The 19,076-nt window shown below is 32.5% G+C and overlaps 1 protein-coding gene across 24 annotated transcripts in view; it reads left to right on the top strand.

Annotated features, from left to right (window-relative positions):
* Positions 1-19,076, top strand: part of Zasp52 (Z band alternatively spliced PDZ-motif protein 52) — a 165,038-nt gene that overhangs the window by 111,616 nt on the left and 34,346 nt on the right. For 12 of the 24 annotated variants that reach the window (XM_089089776.1, XM_089089766.1, XM_089089782.1 and 9 more), the window contains 5 exons: positions 2,620-2,704; positions 5,336-5,419; positions 6,967-7,302; positions 8,279-8,459; positions 14,585-15,251. In XM_089089776.1, the coding sequence (XP_088945902.1) occupies positions 2,620-2,704; positions 5,336-5,419; positions 6,967-7,302; positions 8,279-8,459; positions 14,585-15,251 (1,353 nt within the window). Of the gene's footprint in view, positions 1-2,619; positions 2,705-5,335; positions 5,420-6,966; positions 7,303-8,278; positions 8,460-14,584; positions 15,252-15,950; positions 16,417-19,076 lie in introns of all 24 variants that reach the window. The other 12 variants (XM_089089781.1, XM_089089780.1, XM_089089771.1 and 9 more) reach the window with 8 other exon arrangements.

Below are 19,076 nucleotides of genomic sequence, written 5' to 3'. Positions count from 1 at the left end.
CTTTAGAAGAATTGAAAACTAGAAATTTATAACACTCCAGTGGAAGTTTCGTACAAGGATGGTGTCAAGTTGAAATGCGAATTGATGGACGGAAACACGGCTAATGAAATATATACAATTAAATAATCGAAAAATAATTAGTAAAAATAAATGAACGATTTAGCCAGTTGACCATGACCTGGAATCGCGAAAGAAAATCTTGACCAAACGACCTAAGAATCAAAGCCGCCTTTTCAATTGAAATTATATTATATCTAGAACCTCTGAAATTTTTTTGGATTTTTATTTGTAATCGTCTCTTCATTTAAACATATTTAATTGTTAGAAAGCTATTTCAAAGTTTGTTACAAAATCAAACACGTGCAACTGTTAGTAGTTGAAGAGTATTAGTGTTTTCTTATATGTTTCAGAAGTTTCCATGTCTCTAAATATAAATTTTGGAAGCTAGGGCAGGCTTCTTATTGGATAAAATTTTTCGTTCATTTCGTCACGCAGTTCACTCCTTGTATTTTGCTTAATTCCTTCAATACGCTCATGGCATAAATAATTCTTGGTCGTTCGTTTAAATTTAGTCATGATTGTAAAAATAATGTAAAAACATTTACCGCAATATCTGCCATCTATCATTATTTAATCTCTTTCAAAATGTTTAAAGATTTCTCTGTAAACGTTATCCTGGACTGACCCGACAGAGAATATTTTCGTTGTAATTTGTAAGTGGCGTAATCGGTGCCGGATCTAAGGAGTAACGAGGGGAGATGCAACTTGGGTGCCAGGGAAAACAAAACGAAGTAAGACGAAAAAACGAAACACCAAGACTAGGCTTCCCTGATTGAATGGTACACATTTGAAGCATAGAAATGTATTTTCTTCGTATTTTTTTTTTTTATTTTGTTGCAAAAAATCGGAGTTCACAGAGAAAATATAAATATTTTTACCGAGAAGCAAAGAGTGCATGCGATAGTTCTTTTTGAAAATGACGTAATTTGGTTTTGACGATTTTTATGTTTTTAATCAAGAACTAAAACTGTCCAGCCAAAAAGCTAACGTAAATATTCAAATACGCGGCTTTGTCCATGGTATGACCAAAATTTATAACAGTTTTTTCGAAGCCTTTCAAAAATTATTGAAGTTTTACAACATTTAGGTCATTCTGAACTAGGTTGTTTCTTGAGCTGTCTCGCCTTTGCCTTGTCCCGGCTCGAAGCTCACAATGTTACTTATTTTTACTTTTTGTTGGAACCAGGCGATGTATTGTTCTGCCCGGCACCAAAGGACCTTGGAATGACTTCTGGCGACCATTTGTTCGATCGGCTGCAGCTTTTCCGGCGATCATAGGCCGTTCTTTGTCTAATCTTTGACCATGTCTTTAGACCCCCCCCCCCCCCCAAGCTCAAATGTATCCATTTTTAAAGCATTTAGAATTCACACGAGTTCATTCAAAATAATTAATTGCCGCATAAAGTATATTTGTAAATCTTTTTGGAGTATCAAATATTTGTATTACCTATTTTACTTTCAAACTCCAAAAAAGGCCATTGTAAACCAACCGTTTCATTGTTTTAGATGATGTTAGGGAATGTATCAGTTAGCAGCTCTTTCAAGCTTGATTTGAGTTTAAATTAAGGTAGTTGGAGTTATAGTAAACTTAGATTCAAGCAAGGTATACCATTGCAAAATGCACGTACTGGAAAATTTTGAGAAATTATACTTTCTAAATAATCAATATTGCCATTTAATTTCTAATTACCCCAAAGTAGATGCTCTTAGTAAAGAACCTACAGAAATCACTTAAGACCCCAAAAATTGCCATTAAGCAACGAAACATTATTGATGACTCATAATAAAAACGCCAATAAGGCAACCCGGGTGAAACTTTACCCCACCGTTAATATATACACTACCCTATGCTATTAAAAAAGGACACATTTATAATGCTTGATTTATGCCATGCCCAACTGCTTATTACATTGAATTGATTTTTTTAAAACAAACATCTACTTACAAATAAATTAAATCTTTCGGGCTTGCCCAAAAGCAAGTGGTTGAACGTAAGGTAGATAAAAAACGAACAACTTTTACTCAGCATCTTTAAGTTTACTATACAATGTAACAAAATTTAAAAATGATGAATAATAAAAGGAATAGTAATGATAATAATATACAAAACCAACAGGGGGCCAAGAACTGTTTATCATCTCTTTAATTTAGAGTTGAACCCAATCGGCAAATGCTATAAATTTGCATTGAATCAAAGCTCCTCTAAGAAAAAAAGCAGTAAGACCATTCTGGACATTTTTTATTTGTCTGGGCATTATGAATAACGTAAAACTAATAACTTGTTCGGTAATGACATCTAAGTTCGCCATGGAATGAAACAAAATTTAAGAAAATAATAAATAGTTAAGAAAATTGGAATAAAAGTAATAAGAAAAAAACAATAGGCGGCAGCAAATTGCTTGCTGCAGAGTCACTACCAATCAAAAAACTAAATAAAATTGTGTTAAATTAAGAATAAAATTAACAATGAAAAATAATACAGTATTCCTGCTATTTGCCTCTCTTTTGTTCTTTTTTTACAAGTCCGAGAGTACATTTAGTAGTTAAGATTCTTTACAGACCTTCGAACGACCTTCCTAGACAACAACTAGAAAAATTACGTCCCCGAGCACAAGCCACTGCCCAGCTACAAGCCGCTGCCGCTGTAAGTACTCTTATTCTTTTGATTAAGTGCATCAGGCTATGTTGCAAAAATAGATGCTTATCATAGGCTTAACTGCATTTGAGTATTAGTGTCTACTGCCAGTATGTACGAAAATGAATTTTTATAAATCTATCGCTTTTGCCATCTGTCCATTAACGTGCTTCGTTACTTCAGTTTTTCAGTTTTACTTTTGAGTTTTGTATCAGACTATAATTCTTGTATATATTTAAGTTTCAGTGTTAGCATCGTTCAATCCTAATTTTGTTAGGAAAATGTGAGCAGGAAGACTGATAAGGGACATGGCTACTCCGTCTGCTCTTTCGCCACTTTTCGAATTCAGGGGATTCTAAAATGTGGCAAACCATCTGAAAATAAAAAGGCATTCTTTTTTTTAGTAGGCTTTCATGACATGGGCACTAGAAGTGTCCAGTTTTATGATAAATTGGACACTTCGACTGAAAGTAAAAATCGGCAACGCCGGTCAGAGAGCCATAAGAGTAATAAGAAAAAGTGGTGGCGAACGTTCTAAAACAATCTGAAAACAAGGATCATTCTTTTGTTTCTAGGTGACTGTCAGGAAATAGACACTAGAAGTGTCCAGTTTTTAGATAAACCCAATGAAATCCTGATCAGAACGCCACCTCACAAAGTGGGACCAGACATATGATATAATATTTAAGTCTTACCTTTTTCTCTAAACATTCATTTTCCAAAGTTTTGTTCTGAACTACAGATTAGCTTTGGTGCCTTTATCCAGCTTAAAATAATGTGTCACGTAGTTGTAATTTTCTCAAAGTATTTTTTTAGAATTAAACTTTAAAATTCGAATGTTTGAATAATTTCTATTTAAAACAAATTCCATGGTTATGATATTGTCATTAACGCTTCGAAGTGTTTTTAGCTAAAATAATGAATTTTTTGAAAACATTTGCTGTTCTCCTCAAATTGATTGTTACACTAAGAAATACAAAGATGAAGGAAAACTTGGAAATTGTTTCTTTCTTATTAATATTGTGCTGCTCTCTTGAGCCCTTTTCTACTAGTCTTTTTGGAGAGTATTTAATCTAGTATGAGATTTGGTAAAGAAACTGGTGTTAGCAAAATTAACTTTAATTTAGACTAATTTATCAAATTCCTGATAGAATTCCTGAATTCCAAATTTCTTGTAAAATAGAAAGACAGACAAAACAAAAAGTCTTTGATTGTTTCTGCTTCTGTAACCGTTTGACTTTTATAGGGAAAGCAAGGTGACACTTCTGTAATTTTTCTATTAGTCGCTAGAGTGAATAGTATGCAAAAAAAACAAAAAAAAACTATAAAACGAATGATAAAACGTTCACATAAAGGTTAAAATTTAAACTTGGCAATATTATTGAATGTGACACAATACGCACGCATATTTGCTGGGAAATAAAATGGAGAAAGTATAAGGTATGCTTATCAATGATATTTTGTTGATTGTTTTATTTGGACCCTTTGAGGCTGATTGAAATCTGTATATGGAGAGCCATCTGAATAAATTTCTCCAAATTTGTCAAAATTGTCAAAGCTTGTCATGGTGTACGAGGTGAAACCATGACAACTAGGGTATACTTAATAGAAAGTTAAGTTATCCAAGATGACTGTCAAGATATTAATATGAAAAGTAATACGTCCAGAAAAGCTGTACGTGGCTACAAAATTTTCTGTGGTCTTCCCAGATGTACAAGCAGCTTAAACTGTAAAAATATAGTCCTTTTGAAATGTTAGTTCCAACAGATAAGCCGCTTGGAAGCTGAAGCGATTAACAATCAACAGTTTTTTGGTTCTTTCGAATTTTTCCGACAAAACTAATTGAACATAAGAATTAATCACTTATAATAGAAAAAACTATTTTGCAAATAATTGTTAAAAAACAAATTTTTAAAACCAACTTGACTTCAGTCAATTAAACTGTACTTTTGGCTATGTTAAGAAATACTAAGAAAAAAACAATTTAGGTAAGATCTGCCAAAAACTCTCTACACTATAAATGAAAACCATTAATGCAGACAATTACGCAGGAATTTATTGCAGAAGTGACACAAATTATGAAATATAAGGTGAATTTAAAAAAGAAACGTAAAAACCTTGTAGGAAATGATGCTAAGATTTCGAATGTCCTAGCCGAGGAGGAGGATGACAAGCCCAAAGGCCAGCACTCTACATATATACCCAACATATCTGTAGCGCTCTACTTTCTCCGTCAATATTCTAAGATGTTTTTTTGAAAAATTTGGTGTCTGAACCGCTCAAATTTGGTGTCGTTTTTAATGTTTGAATTTTTTGAATTTACTTTTGAGATTTTCTTTAGGTGAAAAATTTAAGTTATTACAACATTCATGCAACTTCTGATAGATAAGTATTTTATTTCATCTTTTATTGCAAGACATCTAAAAAATAGAAACAAAAACATTGCTTATCGCTTTATATGTTTGTGTTTAATTACTTTTTGCCAGTTTCCAAAGCAGAAGCACGTTAATGTGTACGTATATTATCCCCCAAAATTCAGGTAGTCAATTGTGATGCTGAGCGCTTTTTGTATAGAATGACATTTGTTGTGATTAGCAAGCATTTAAGTACCTTATTCTAGCTTTTGCCCCCTTCTTTTAGCAATCACGTGAGCCAAAAACGCCGCCTATCGGAGGTGTACGAGTATTTCCTGGGGTCCTCTTCGAAGAAGGGGTGCGAGAAAAGGTAGCAAAAAATGAATATGTTTCCCTTCGTTTTCTAAAATTATATTATATATTCTTACGATTTGCTCTTTCATCGTGATGGCGTAGCGAGCACGGTTTCAAAAGTAATATTTGAAGTAGTTGTTTGAAATTTCTGATTTGTTTGGAGATAAATTTTTTCAGTTTCCAAACTAAATTGAATTATTATTGAACATAACAACCTCAACTTGGGATACACTTTTATTGTTTCAAAGTAATTTTTTAACGTCTAGGAAATAATTTAAATTCTGGAACACCATTCGTAACCATGCATAGAAATTTAAATATTTCTAACCTTTTATTGGCATTAGCTGAATTTTAGCTGACTAATTAAACAAAACAGATCTTCAGTGAATCCTTTGGCTTTCTTACAATTACGTTTTTAACTGTTTGAGCATAGAAGGGCAGTCTGAAATATAAAATGCGTTTTTAGTCGCTGGTGACCAGTCTGGTCATAACGCTACCAGTTTTTATTCTTTTTTGCAAATAGCCTGTCTTTGCTTATTCACTTTTTTCCAAGCACCAGAAACCAGACAGGCTATGGTTGACTAGCCTGTTCTTTTTACCAGTCTAACTTCTTATGGAGGGCAAGCTTCTGTACGCTGCTCATATAGAATAGGTTAATATAGAAAGAGTGGACTAGAAAATTTAAATTTTGAAAATGGAACCTAAAGGACAGGTAAATGACTTTTTTCCCTTTCTATCCTCATTGTATTTATTTGATTTTGCATTTCTTGCTGTTTTTACAAATTAGTGTCTTACTAGATATAATTTTACAAATATGACCTTTCTTTTATTTTTATTCTAAATGCAGAGGGTCAGTTGTCAACAATACAGAAAATGAAGTAATAGTCACAACAAAGCGAAAAAGAGAGTTTACTGTCCTCTACCGGGCTAACCGGGCTATGTCTTTTTAAAACCGGGCTAAATAATGTAATGGATTAACTAATGCTGAGCGACAAATCTAGGCTGACAAGGAAGTTCAATTTCTGGAGAATCCACTTTTTTAGAACCTGATTGGTTCTTTTGCGAAATTCTTAAACCAGTCAAAAGAACGAAAAGTTTTGAGTCACGACATTTTCTACGACTGAAGCCTCTGTTTCTCTGTGGTCAAAAGTGTCATCACTAGATTTATTATATTGTTCACTGGGCACCAGCGACAAAGAAGAAAACGAAACAGTAATAAATAGTTATATAGCTTACGTGAAAATACAAAATCTCATCAATTCTTCCACACGAATCAAAGCTTTAAGAATAAATATGTTCGTTTTTTTTTATAGTAATTAAACAGTATTTGAAACCGTGAATTTTCTACAGGTGAAAAGACTAAGATTAATGCATGCCTTTTTTAAGTATATGCTACGCCATTTTCAAATTGTCTTTATTTAAGCTTCAGTTTACTAAGCTTTAACGCTGTAATTGTTCATTTTTCAGTTTATCTTGTGTGACTATTCTTGTTTGTTGCATGAATGGACTGAATATTTTATAATAATTTATACAAGTTATCCGTTTCGTTTAAACAAATTACAGGCTCAACCGCCGACACCGAGGCCTAGAGTAGAGCCACAGATTCCAGAACCTGTTGAACCCGAAGCTACGTCTGAATATCTACCAGGAACTATCCTTGTAGAGGAGCCAATTCAAGAATTACCCTCAGAACAGCTTCTTCAGCCTAAGTCTGAGCCTACTGAGGATCACGAAGACATTAATAATTTAACACTTCAAGAAGAAATAGAAGTTCATCTTGAACAGCCTATACTAGAAAATGAAATAGCATCAACGAATGAAGTTTTGGAACCTCTTGATGAACTTGGTCAGCCAGATGCTGCAGAAACCCTATTGGCAGTTGAGGCTGTGGATACTGAGGTAGCCGATATGTCCTTTTTTGAATGTCCCCTGAAGTGGATCCCTCCCGCCTTAGAGTAGACAACTCGCATTGTCCTTCGGTCAAGAATGAATGGCAGTCTTTGTCCTGGCCTGTGTGGATTTCCCCTGGAGAAAATGCTATTTGCATGAATGATACAGAAAGTCTCGGTAGATGGTGTTGTGAGCCTATTGTAATTTTATGTCGGTGATTATGCTTCGGTTGATTCCATCCAAGTGTGAGCTTTCTGTTGCTTAGCATGAAAAGCATGCTAATGACGCTTACATTAGAATAGAATTCCTGTCCTTTTTCTCTAAAATTCAAGTTAATATGATTATATAGTTGACTTTTCAAAAGTTAGTATATCATTGCGCACAAAATCAAATTGTATACCTACATTTTTGAAAATAATCTGAAAGTGAAGAACATAAGTTTGGAGGAAAAGGTTTTTCAGCACAAATAGCTTAAAGACTAAATAGTATAATTTTGTGTTCTGGATTACAACCTAAAGGCATATTGCTCATGCAGATACTGCTGCTTTTACCTGTTGTATTCTTGTATAAACTTCATGACAGAAAGAAAAATGCTCCCGTGAACAGCTGAAAAGCCTTATTTTTGCTTTCATAAAAAATTGTAAACATGTAAGACCTTTGGATTTGGACACCAACGCTCAAACTATCATATTTCTAGGTATAATAATGCCAGGAGAGTAAATTAGAGCTGCACTTAGTACTAACTTACATCTAGCTGTAAAATATATAGTGCTGTTCAAATGACAATTTTTCGTCCAAAATTCCAGTGCATTTCAATTGTAGGAAATTTTAAAAGTATTATTAATTACTTTTCATAGGTTTCATCTGTGTTTCCTTAAATTTGCTTTTGTTTTTTGCTCTATATTGCAAAAGAACCGCAAATATAGCCCACTGTTTATGAAATTTAATCATAAATCTGTCACTAATTTCTTATTTTTGTTTCTAGGGAGCACCTATCCCAGACCCAGTCCCTGCCCAAGCTCCTGCCCCTGAACCTATCCCAGTTTCCCGACAAGTCGCGTCACCTATCCCTCCAGTTATAAAGGCGCCAACTTTCAGTCCAGTACTACCAATAAAACAGGAGCGACCTTTTTCAGGTGATTATGCTGCTTTTGCTCCTCGTCCAGGTGAGTTTTTATTCTGCTAATTTTCTTTCTTTTATTTATTATTTGTTCTTTCAAATTTATTCTTTATTTAAAAGGGTTAAAATTTAGAGTATTGTTGAGTCTAAAATCGCTTCCAAAACTACATTTTTAAATTCAACTAATTGGAGATTTAATTTAATTGATTTAAATTAATTAATTAAATAAGAACTAATGTAATTGAAGATTTTGATGGCTGAAAACACTATACCCTCTCTACCCGTTCTATGGTCCTTGGAAAACTCTTTTCAAATGTGTTTAAAAACACAAATATATGAATTGCCAGTCATAAGCCAAAGGATATTGACACATTAAATAAAAAAATAAGAAGTAAAATACTGTATAGCTAAAAATATTGCCTATATGCGTGTACTGTTTTTCAGTTTCTACATTTTGCAAATATTAAAACTCTCTGGTACACTTTTTTTCACCCTCTTAATAATCTAATCCACTGATGCGGTATTATCCGACATGCTTCGAAAACTGATGTAGATAATTTTATGAAATTGTTATACGGAAGGGATAATATTGCTTAACTATAGTAAAGTATAGTGTGACATATTCTACAAAAAAGAAACCACAGGACCATGGCCATAAAAGACAAAAGGAAAAAAAGACAACAGCATACAAGAATAATTATACAAAACGATTAAAATAAGGAAAAACAACATACACAAACACTAATGTAAATATATTCATCGTGGAACACCCTCACGGTGGGTCATACCCACGTGAACAAACCGCAGGAGAATCCTAATGCTAATAAAATACCAGTTTCCCCACAATTTCTCCACCCACAGCTCTTACCTCTCATCCATCTCCGGAACTTAATTTCTCAAATCCCCTAACCCCTCACCCTTCCCCAGAAGATGCAACGAATTGTTTCTCCACACATCGGACAACTGTAAAGACCACCTTGCATTTCAACTCTTCCCAAATATATTTTTCTTTTCGCAAGTGGCTTAAAGTTATCCCCAAGTGGTATAATATATCTAATCCTTGTTTAACTATGCTATAAAATAAATTTAGTTTAACTTGCAACTAATAGAATTCCTCTCCAGAAAAGAAAAAACTCACCGAACAGCTGTCTAAAGAGACTCGATAATTTTGTTTCCCTAGTATTTTTGAATTTGTTTCACTTTAGGCTTTTCCGTTAATTTTTTATTTTCTCTTATTTCCTTTTGTGTATGCACATGTTATACTGTAGTAAATTTAATAGACGGTTGATTATTTGTCCGTTAAAAACGGTTAAATTTTTTTGAAAAGATTATTTGTCCGTTAAAAACGATTAAATTTTTTTGGAAGCGATTATTTGTCCGTTAAAAACGGTTAAATTTTTTTTGAAACGATTATTTGTTCGTTAAAAACGGTTAAATTTTTTTGAAACGATAATTTGTCCGTTAAAAACGGTTAAATTTTTTTTGAAACGATTATTTGTCCGTTAAAAACGGTTAAATTTAATTAACGGTTGATTATTTGTAATAACTGTATTACATATATTCAGTATATAGTAACACAGTACTACAATACAATAATAGTAATACATATAGTAATATAATACGATAATAAGTGTAGTAAATATATTTAGAACATATTGTTTGCATACTTTTAATGTTACATATTGTATTTATATATTTGTTCAACATTGTTATTACACATAATTCCCATAATATTTTGATAATAAGCTGAATTATTGAATATTTATCAAATTAACCGATTTGTTTCTCAAGCCGTAATGGAGGGTTTGGATAAACGTTCATACTTTACTAAAAAGTGTCTAGTTTCCACAGTTTCTAGGCTTCTTTCATGAAGGTCATCTATTTTTGAATACTTTTTTTAAATTAATATAATTTTTAATTATTTTTTTCTTTTATCAGCTTTTTATTTATAAATATAAAATATGGTTATTTAAATGCTCGTTAGCTTTAATGTAAAAAAAAACTATCCTTCTGATTTGTTTTTCCCCAAAAACTATAGTGTGTTCTTATGACTAAAATTCTAATAATACTTAAGAGTATAAAATTCTCTTCTAAAAATCTGGAATCATATAAGCAAGGTTGGTTCATTCTATTTGTATTTGATAGACAATTAAAACAGGAGGCACAGCGCTTTGCCTCGGTGAATTAAATAGTTTTTTTTTAAACTCATACAAGTTCTCTAGGGTTTTCCACACAACTAGCAAGGAACTCAACAAAATAATAGATAAACCTTTTGTATGTTTGCCAAATGTAATTAATAAAGATGTTATTCCTGCATCTGTTTATACGTATTTTACCAAGTTTGTTGGTTATAACACGATACAAAAAGCAAATTGGTCTCTTGGAATTTTATTTTAATTCTGGTGATTTCTTGGTAATTTTTAACCCTTTGGTGGATACGCCAAACTATGATATGTTCTAGTGGCTCAATTTGTCAAGATATATATCATATGTACGAATATGTATCACATGCACGTAGTGGTGCATCTCACCCTATATTTAAAATGAAATTAGAAAGTAGGGAAAATAAGACTGGAAAATAAACACTTTCCAGTACCAATAGCTTAAAATCTAAATAAAAATTTACCACATTTGCCATTACATGCTGGAATTTCTAGGAAAAATATTCCGCATAAAGTCTAAAGGGTGCATAAATTAGAAAGTAAGGAAAATAAGACTGGAAGAAAAACATCCTTGAGCATCAATAAGATCTAATTAATATGTACCACATTTGCAATTGCATGCTGGAAGTTATAGAAAAAATGTTGCGGTTAAAATAAAAGGGGTGCATCTTTAATTAAATTTTAATAATTTAATAAAATTTAAATAAAAATTTTATTTAATTTAAATAAAATTTAATTTTAATTAAAATAAAATTAGAAAGTTGGGAAACAAAATTGTAAGAGAAACATTTTTCAGCATCTGTAGCTTAAACCCTAAATAGATATTTACCAAATTTGCCATCACATGCTGGAAATTATATAAAAAAAAAACGTTTACCAAAGTCAAGGGGGTGTATTTCACCATATATTTTAAAGTTAAATTAAAAAGTAGGGGGAACTAATATTGGAACAGAAATATTTTCAGCTCATCTAGTATAATCCTTTTACAGATATCTATTACACTTTGCCATTACATCCAAGAATTTTATATATAAAAAAACCAAAGGGTACAATTCAATGTATGTTTTATACCGTGAAATGCTCTGAAAATTGAAAAATGTTATTATTTACGAATTCAAAGAAGTTTAATATTATATTAAAAAAAAAAATTATCGGTATGAATTGAAGTTGCTCACAAACCTATGATGTATTCAAATGGCTCAATCAATCAATCAAGAAATTTGTCATAGTTTGCCATTACAAGCAGAAAATTGTATAAAAAATAACGGGTGATATGATAAATATTCAACAATTTATTACATTGATAAAATTCAGTGGCGATTACCAATCAGCCTAGTCTATCGTAATTAATCCGGAAGACTTTTATTCCATGTATTTTCCAGTGCAATTACAAACTAAGGTATACTCAAACTACGGCATCAATATCATAGTTGAAACTAATATCATCCCCCAGTTATGGTTTATTATATTTTTAGGAAATTAAACATAAAATCTCGTTACATAAACTCATAAGTTGCAGAATATATTTAACTATAATTGAACAAATGTGTATGTGTACATGAAATAAGATAAATATTTTGTTTTTTTTCTATCGCTTTCGCTTTTTATGCGACCCCTCTTTTCACATTGATTCAGACAGAAGTTTTTCTTGCATACATATTTTTTTGTTCAGTTCTTTGGGAAGAGTTTAAAATACTGAAACCCTCCAAACCTCTCATTGCGTTTTCAGTGTCAGTTTTTTGGGGAGTTTCAACTACTAAACATCCCAAAATTTTAAATATCCCCAAATTTTGCTCTAGAGTATAAGTTTAATAAAAATTCATAACCAAATGTGTAAAATTAAACAATAAAAGAAACACATTTTGAATATTTTCAATAGTAGAAAACATATATGCCAATTCTTTGCGTTTGTGCGGGATCTTTTATGATTTTTAGAAATCAAGGTCTTAGTTAACTCTTCCTACGCCCTAGCGATTTTAAATTCGTATTTCTACCAACCGGATTTGATTTTGGTTTTTATATTTATAACTCGAATACGACCTACCTTGTAAGACAGGCACACCGATGTTTAATGAGTTCTTAATATAATGTGTGCTTTCTAAAATTAGAAAAATACATTCTCTTCTGAGTGCAAAGCTCTATTATAACTGACATTTTTTTTTATTTGGTGCCGACAATAGGGTCTAGTGCTAGTGACATCTGCTTTTGTTCAAGAGGTTGGGGGCTTGAATCTTACTTGATAGTTGAATTTATATAAGGCATTTTTATTAAATTTAATTTAGTACCAATAAGGACAAAAAAAAATAAAGGACCTTTCTACTGTGAGAAAAAGTTCATGGCTTTTGTTTGCTTCTTCTATCATCATGATGACATATCTCTGCTGCTTTTCTTCCCTAACAAATAGCATCCCCATAAACATACAAAAACATAAATTATCGCTGTTTTATTTTCAAGATAGAAACACATGAGTTTTGCTTTTCCAAAAATATTCTAATTTTATTTCTAAGTTGTCACTAGAAAACGCTAAAATATTGTTTTTAATTGCTTGTTTATTAGCTTGTTTTCGAACATTCATAAAGCTAGAAAACATTGAATCAAAAGAATTTGTGAGATTCGAAAAGTGTAATAAAATTTAAATTTTTTCCTCTTTATCTATACGTAATTTACTAGGTCGTATTAAACTTATACTAAAAGTAAATAATAGAAAAGATATATTAATATAATTTAATTTTAATGCTAATGGTTTTGTTTTGAATATTTCCCGACTTTTGCAACCTATTCCCTGCAGCTTTATGTGTTGTACAATTTAAGTATCTTTTTTGTTATTATTTTTCTGTATCTAATCCCTCCTCTCTTGCAGACCTGCGCTTACGCGATTTCAATGCCCGGCCGCGACCCTATTCTGTAATCCTTTGTTGAGTCCATAGCTTTTACTGATTTTTTGCTTTTTTTCCTTTTATAGTTTTACCCCCCCCCCCCCCCCCTTAAAACATGCCGCCTAGAGCTATGCTTTCTAACTGACTAAGTGATGCTAGTGCAGGCGAGCTTTAAGGGAGAGAGTCTGAATTTCGTTTTGGCGGGGTCGAACAGATGTGATATAATCAAAAAATAGAAATTTACTGGGAATTTTCCATTTTTTGTAAAATAGACCCCGTATGGCTACGCCACTACCAACTTTGGCAGAAGTCGAGAAGGGGTCTTGTATAAAAACTATGAAGGGATATTTTGATATAATTTTTTGAGAATCATATTCTTTTCTATTGCTTCTGTTTTGCTTGCTAGCTTCACTTAGGTCTTTAAAATTGGTTTTGGTAATTCAAAAGGCGTCACTTAACCTTGTTTTTTTTTTTTTCAAACTTAAAAGTGTAGCCCGTCCCTTAAAATTCAGTACGTTCGGCTCATTGGTCCAATCTGTTTTTTGTTTTGTTTTTTATCCTTTTTGGCTCTGAGGTCTTGTTTTCCAAAATATGTTATTTTCTCTTTTAATACTCCGGTAAATAATTAAAAGGTAGTTTTTTATAGAAAAATTGATCTTATCTTTTCTTGGATGCCTCAAAAGGCGGTTAATTGCAACAAAATGTAAGATTAATTAATTCAAGTAGTTAATAGTTGCTTCTATTAATAGAAGCAGCAAAAAAGGGAAAAGCTGGGTTTTTTGCTCTCTCTCTCTTGATTTATGTTTGACAACACGGTGCCTTTTTAATTATCACAGCCGAGCTGCTTAAAAATTCCGGGCATTTCTTTTCTTTGCTTCGCCTCCTCCTGCAAAGCTCGAAACTAATCATTTTAAAATTAATACCTGAAGAGCTTATAATTGACGGGGGCTAAACATGCAGGCCAGAAGAAGAGGAGGGATATATTATATGCATTACTGACGGGTTTACTTTTAGCTACTTTAGATATGCTTTTTTGAATTTTTACTAATTTCTTTTTTTTCTTTTATCGCTTCCTCTGTTGCTTCTGTGCCACCTGCTAACCTCACTGTGACTTTAAAACTATTAACCGTTAGTGGGTACTCGTTTTGTTTGGCCTCCTGCAAAAAATCCTGAAAATGACCCTATTGCAACTGCTACACCCTTATACTTTCCCCCAGGCACTAGACCCGAGTCCTTTGTAGAAACTGCCGACAGCCATTCAATGGAAACAGCGTTACAGAAGACATCTTTTGAATCCTTTTCTTCTTCTTCTCTTATTTCTAAAACTGTTGTAGAAACGAGCTCGCAAGTAGCTCAGTCAACCTCTTTCATGTCTTCTAACCAAACCTTACCCTCTATAAAGCCAGTTCAAGCACCAGTAGTTTTAGAACCGAAACCGGCTCTTAATGTAGAAAACCCTACTGCACTTGCAAGACCTACACATGTAGCTTTTGCCCCTGGTCCTGCACCCAAACCTGTTGCAGCTTTTGTACCCGCTACTACTACCCCTGTTATCCCTGCTCCCCTCCCCAAGCCCACGGTAGCTCCAGCGGCAGTATTTTCTTCAGCTTCAAATGCATCGGTAGTTCCTGCACCATCTTTTACTGCACCGTATATGCCTGGACCAGCACCAGCTGCTCCTGTTGTAGGTGCTAGTGGGCAGACAACATCTGCACCAAGACGCGGAAAAGGTGTCCTGTCACAGAAAGTTGGTCCTGGCGTCCGAATACCAGTCTGCTCAGCCTGTGAAAAACAAATTAGGTATGATGCCTTTAAGCATGAAACTTGGTCAATTTAACGTATAAGGTTTTGACAAGTCTATTGTATTGCATGCTAATAGTAGTTAAGTAGCTTAAAAGACTGAATATTTGAGAGCATATATACATATATATATATATATATATATATATATATATATATATATATATATATATATATATATATATATATATATATATATATATATATATATATATATATATATATATATATATATATATATATATATATATATATATATATATATATATATATTTATATTTATATTTATATTTATATATATATATATATATATATATATATATATATATATATATATATATATATATATATATATATATATATATATAATGTTATGTGTGTGTATATGCATATACATTAAAATCAATAAAATGAATTTCTTATCGTCCTCGTTTGGACATTTTGTAACTTTGATCTTAATTTGTATGAATATTTCGATACAATTTTCAACTGAAATTGAACGTGGATCTCATTGGGATGTCTAAGTAACCTGTTATGAAGTACCCTATAATTAAAAAGAGCACAAGTCTGATTTTCTCATTTAATAAAATTTGTATCGAGAGCTCGCAAGCCTCTGTTGAAAAAACTTTGCTGTTTTGTTTTTCTTTTATTGTATGTCTAATATCTGTAATTTCTTTGATACTGATTGTTTGCATGTAGCTTCTCCCTTGAGTGCTCTAACAACTTCATCCACTGAGAGCCAAGGAACATCAAAGTCTCCTAGTCCGACTCTTGTGTCGCCTCGTCCATTTGGAAAGAAGTTTTCTTTTGAAAACAAACAACCTGTACAGTTTTCTTCTCCTTCTCCATGGAACTGTTCTGTACCTGTAAATGAGCGACCAGCTCAGACAACATACGTCGAAACTTTTAATGAAGAAAAGAAACCGTTTAATGAAATAACTACATTTAACTATTCTTCAAGAGAAAGCGATGGAAGTAATATCAATGGAGACAAGAAAGATGTTTTCGAAAAGTCGCTTAGTTCTGTCGATCCTAACCCCGTCTCCAATCTGGTATGTAGTGCGCCTAAAGATAACTATGAACCTTGGCATGATATACTAACAATGAAAACTAGAAGTGATCGTGATAGACCTGTATGTTGTGCTTGTCATAAGAAAATTGAGCGGTAAGTCATCTTTTTATCTATACTTCTTTTTCAGCTTTTTATGGTTAGTAATCTTTATTACATAGACAGATAGAGTCGCTTTCAGAGTTAAAAGGGTCATTTATCTGACTAACCCTAACGTCTTTATCAGATAGCCTTGCTTCCTGGGATCAAACCTACCCTAAATATAAACAGATGCTAAGTCAGCCGTGCGGTGATTTAAACAATTCGTATAATACGAACCACGTGCCCTCTAACCTGAATCCGTGAATGGTAGGCTAGAATAATAGTTAGTCAAAACCAACCTGATGCCAGATATCTTAGCTATTCTGCTTTTTCCAGCAATTGAATTGTCCTATTTCATGTTACTAACCCTTGCAAAGGCGGATCTGACAAGTTTATTCAAAAAATAGTAAAACAAAATAAATGAGGGTGCCAGAAAAATCTTGGAAGGGGGGGGGGGGTTGCCGGATCTTGGTCCCTCTGGGCCCCTAGATCCCCACTGAACCCTTGTATTATCTCAAGTAATTATTATGCCTAAAGTGCCAAAGTAATTGGGATAATTAACCAGCGAACGCTGAAGGGCAATTCTAGACATTATCGTATTAAATGAAAAAGTAGATGGGTCTGTATTAAACGGAGCAAAACATGAGCAAACATGGCACTAGCCATTATCCCACTTCAGCGCCACCATGTGGATTGACTCCTCCTATCCCTACAATCATCAGTGCTGCACAGCTTTTGTAGTTGGTATTTTACTCTCGGTCCCTCAATCCTTGAAAATACAGCTTTTTGATGGGGAAATGTTATCCTTAGGTACACTGCACATTTTACCAACTACTAACCATGTAGGCTACATGGATTTATATATCGGGAAGTAGGCTAATTTGAGAAGAAAAACAAAAGGCATTGTAACTATCAAATATGTGAAAGGTTTAAAGGTATGAAATTTCATAAAATTCATGAAATTTCGGAGGGGCGGGCTGGAAGCCCCCTTCTGCATACGTGGCTGCTGGTCTTTAAGAAAAGAAAGCTTTGGTTTTGCTTTAAAATATCCCTTTTAAGTATTCTCTGTCCTGTAGTTTTTCTTTATTGCTTTCTGTTCTTTTTTTGTCCGATCTCTTCTCTTTTAAAAAGGAAGCCGGCTTTTGACTGCTCTAAACTCTTTCATTGGAAGAGATTTGAAGGGTACCCGACAGGCTTCTTTCCTAGATTAAAGAAATCCATTTTCAAAAATATTTGAACGAATTTAAGTAAGCAAAAAATGTTTACTGTTGCTACGGCATTTGCATGTTTTAAATCTTTCATGTTTAAACTAGCAGTTGACAATTTTTTATCGCCTTTTCTTTCTTTCCGTCAGAAATATCTTCTTTCTTAAAAAAGCGAAAAAATATCATGACATAAAATAAGAAAAGAGATAGAAACAGAAATGATGATTTTTTGCATTGCCATGATTAAATTTAAGAATAGACATTAAGTCGATAGTAACTCAAGAAGAAATAGGAAAAAAAAAATAAATGCTTACTCGGCATGAAACCCTTCCATTATTGTGTTTAATTTTAATTGAAAAAAGTGGAAGTGTGTGTTTCACATTTATGTTGAATTTTATATTTAATTGCTTATGAATTTTATAGTATTTTTAATTTATAGTCTCATTGCTTGTAAAAATAAATAAATATGAAGCATGAAAAAATAATAATAATATCCAGGAATCATAGAACTCGGTCGATGTCTTTTAAAGAAGAAAATGGATTTCTAAAGAAAAAAAAACTGATGTTTTATGTGATATTATACCAGTTTGAAAAAGTAAAAACCTAATTAGGAGCAAACCTTTTCTATCAAGGATTTGGCATTGCTGTCTTTGTTTTTAATTAGAAATAAGCGGAAATGTGTTTTTGTATTTATGTTGAATTTTATATTTGATTGCTTGTAAATTTTATAGTTTTTTTTATTTTATTGCTTCATTGCTTGTAAAAATAAAAAAAAATATAATTGAAGTGTCAAAAAGTTTTTAACAGAAGACAAAAATTTAAAAGGGAGAAAAAACTGGATTGTTATATGTTGCTTTTGAGAGTTGTGAAGAAGTAATCGCTTCGCTTACTCGGTAAGAACCTTTCCCGCTCGAGCATTTCTTATTATTCAGTTTTAGTTTTAATTAGAAATTGCAAAAATAGGAATAAAAAATTAGGAATAGCAAAAATGTGTTCTGTATCTATGATGAATTTTATCTTTCACTAAATGTAAATTTTATAGTTTTTTATAGCTTCATTACTTGTAAAAAAAGCATAGCTGTCCAAAAAATCAATGACATCATGACACCCAGTCTGAATTTTTCATTTCTTTTTTAACAGGAGGAAAAAAGTTTTAATCCCCCCATTCTTTTTTATACGTTGTGTTGTTAGGAGTTGTAAAAAAAGACGCTTACTCGACAAGGCCGTACCCAGGGGGGGGGGGGTAGGGGTTTTTACCCCCCCCCCCCCAATGTTTGTCTGACTCGTAAAAACGGAAAAAAAATTAATATAAACATATTTTTAATGCGTTTTCTTAGATTTTTTTGTGTAAATCCCCCCCCCCCAAAAAAAAAAATCATTTGTATGGCCTTGTTACTCGGCTAGAGACTTTTTTTTCTCTAGGGTTTAGTATTATTAGTTTCTTATTTTAATTAAAAATAAACGGAAATT

The sequence above is a fragment of the Artemia sp. Qi Xiang Cuo genome, chromosome 5, assembly GCF_049724085.1.
Source record: "Artemia sp. Qi Xiang Cuo chromosome 5, ASM4972408v1, whole genome shotgun sequence".
In the NCBI taxonomy this organism is placed as follows: domain Eukaryota; kingdom Metazoa; phylum Arthropoda; class Branchiopoda; order Anostraca; family Artemiidae; genus Artemia; species Artemia sp. Qi Xiang Cuo.
The sequence above is the reverse complement of the archived record's forward strand: the minus strand, read 5'-3'. Positions and strand labels throughout refer to the sequence as shown.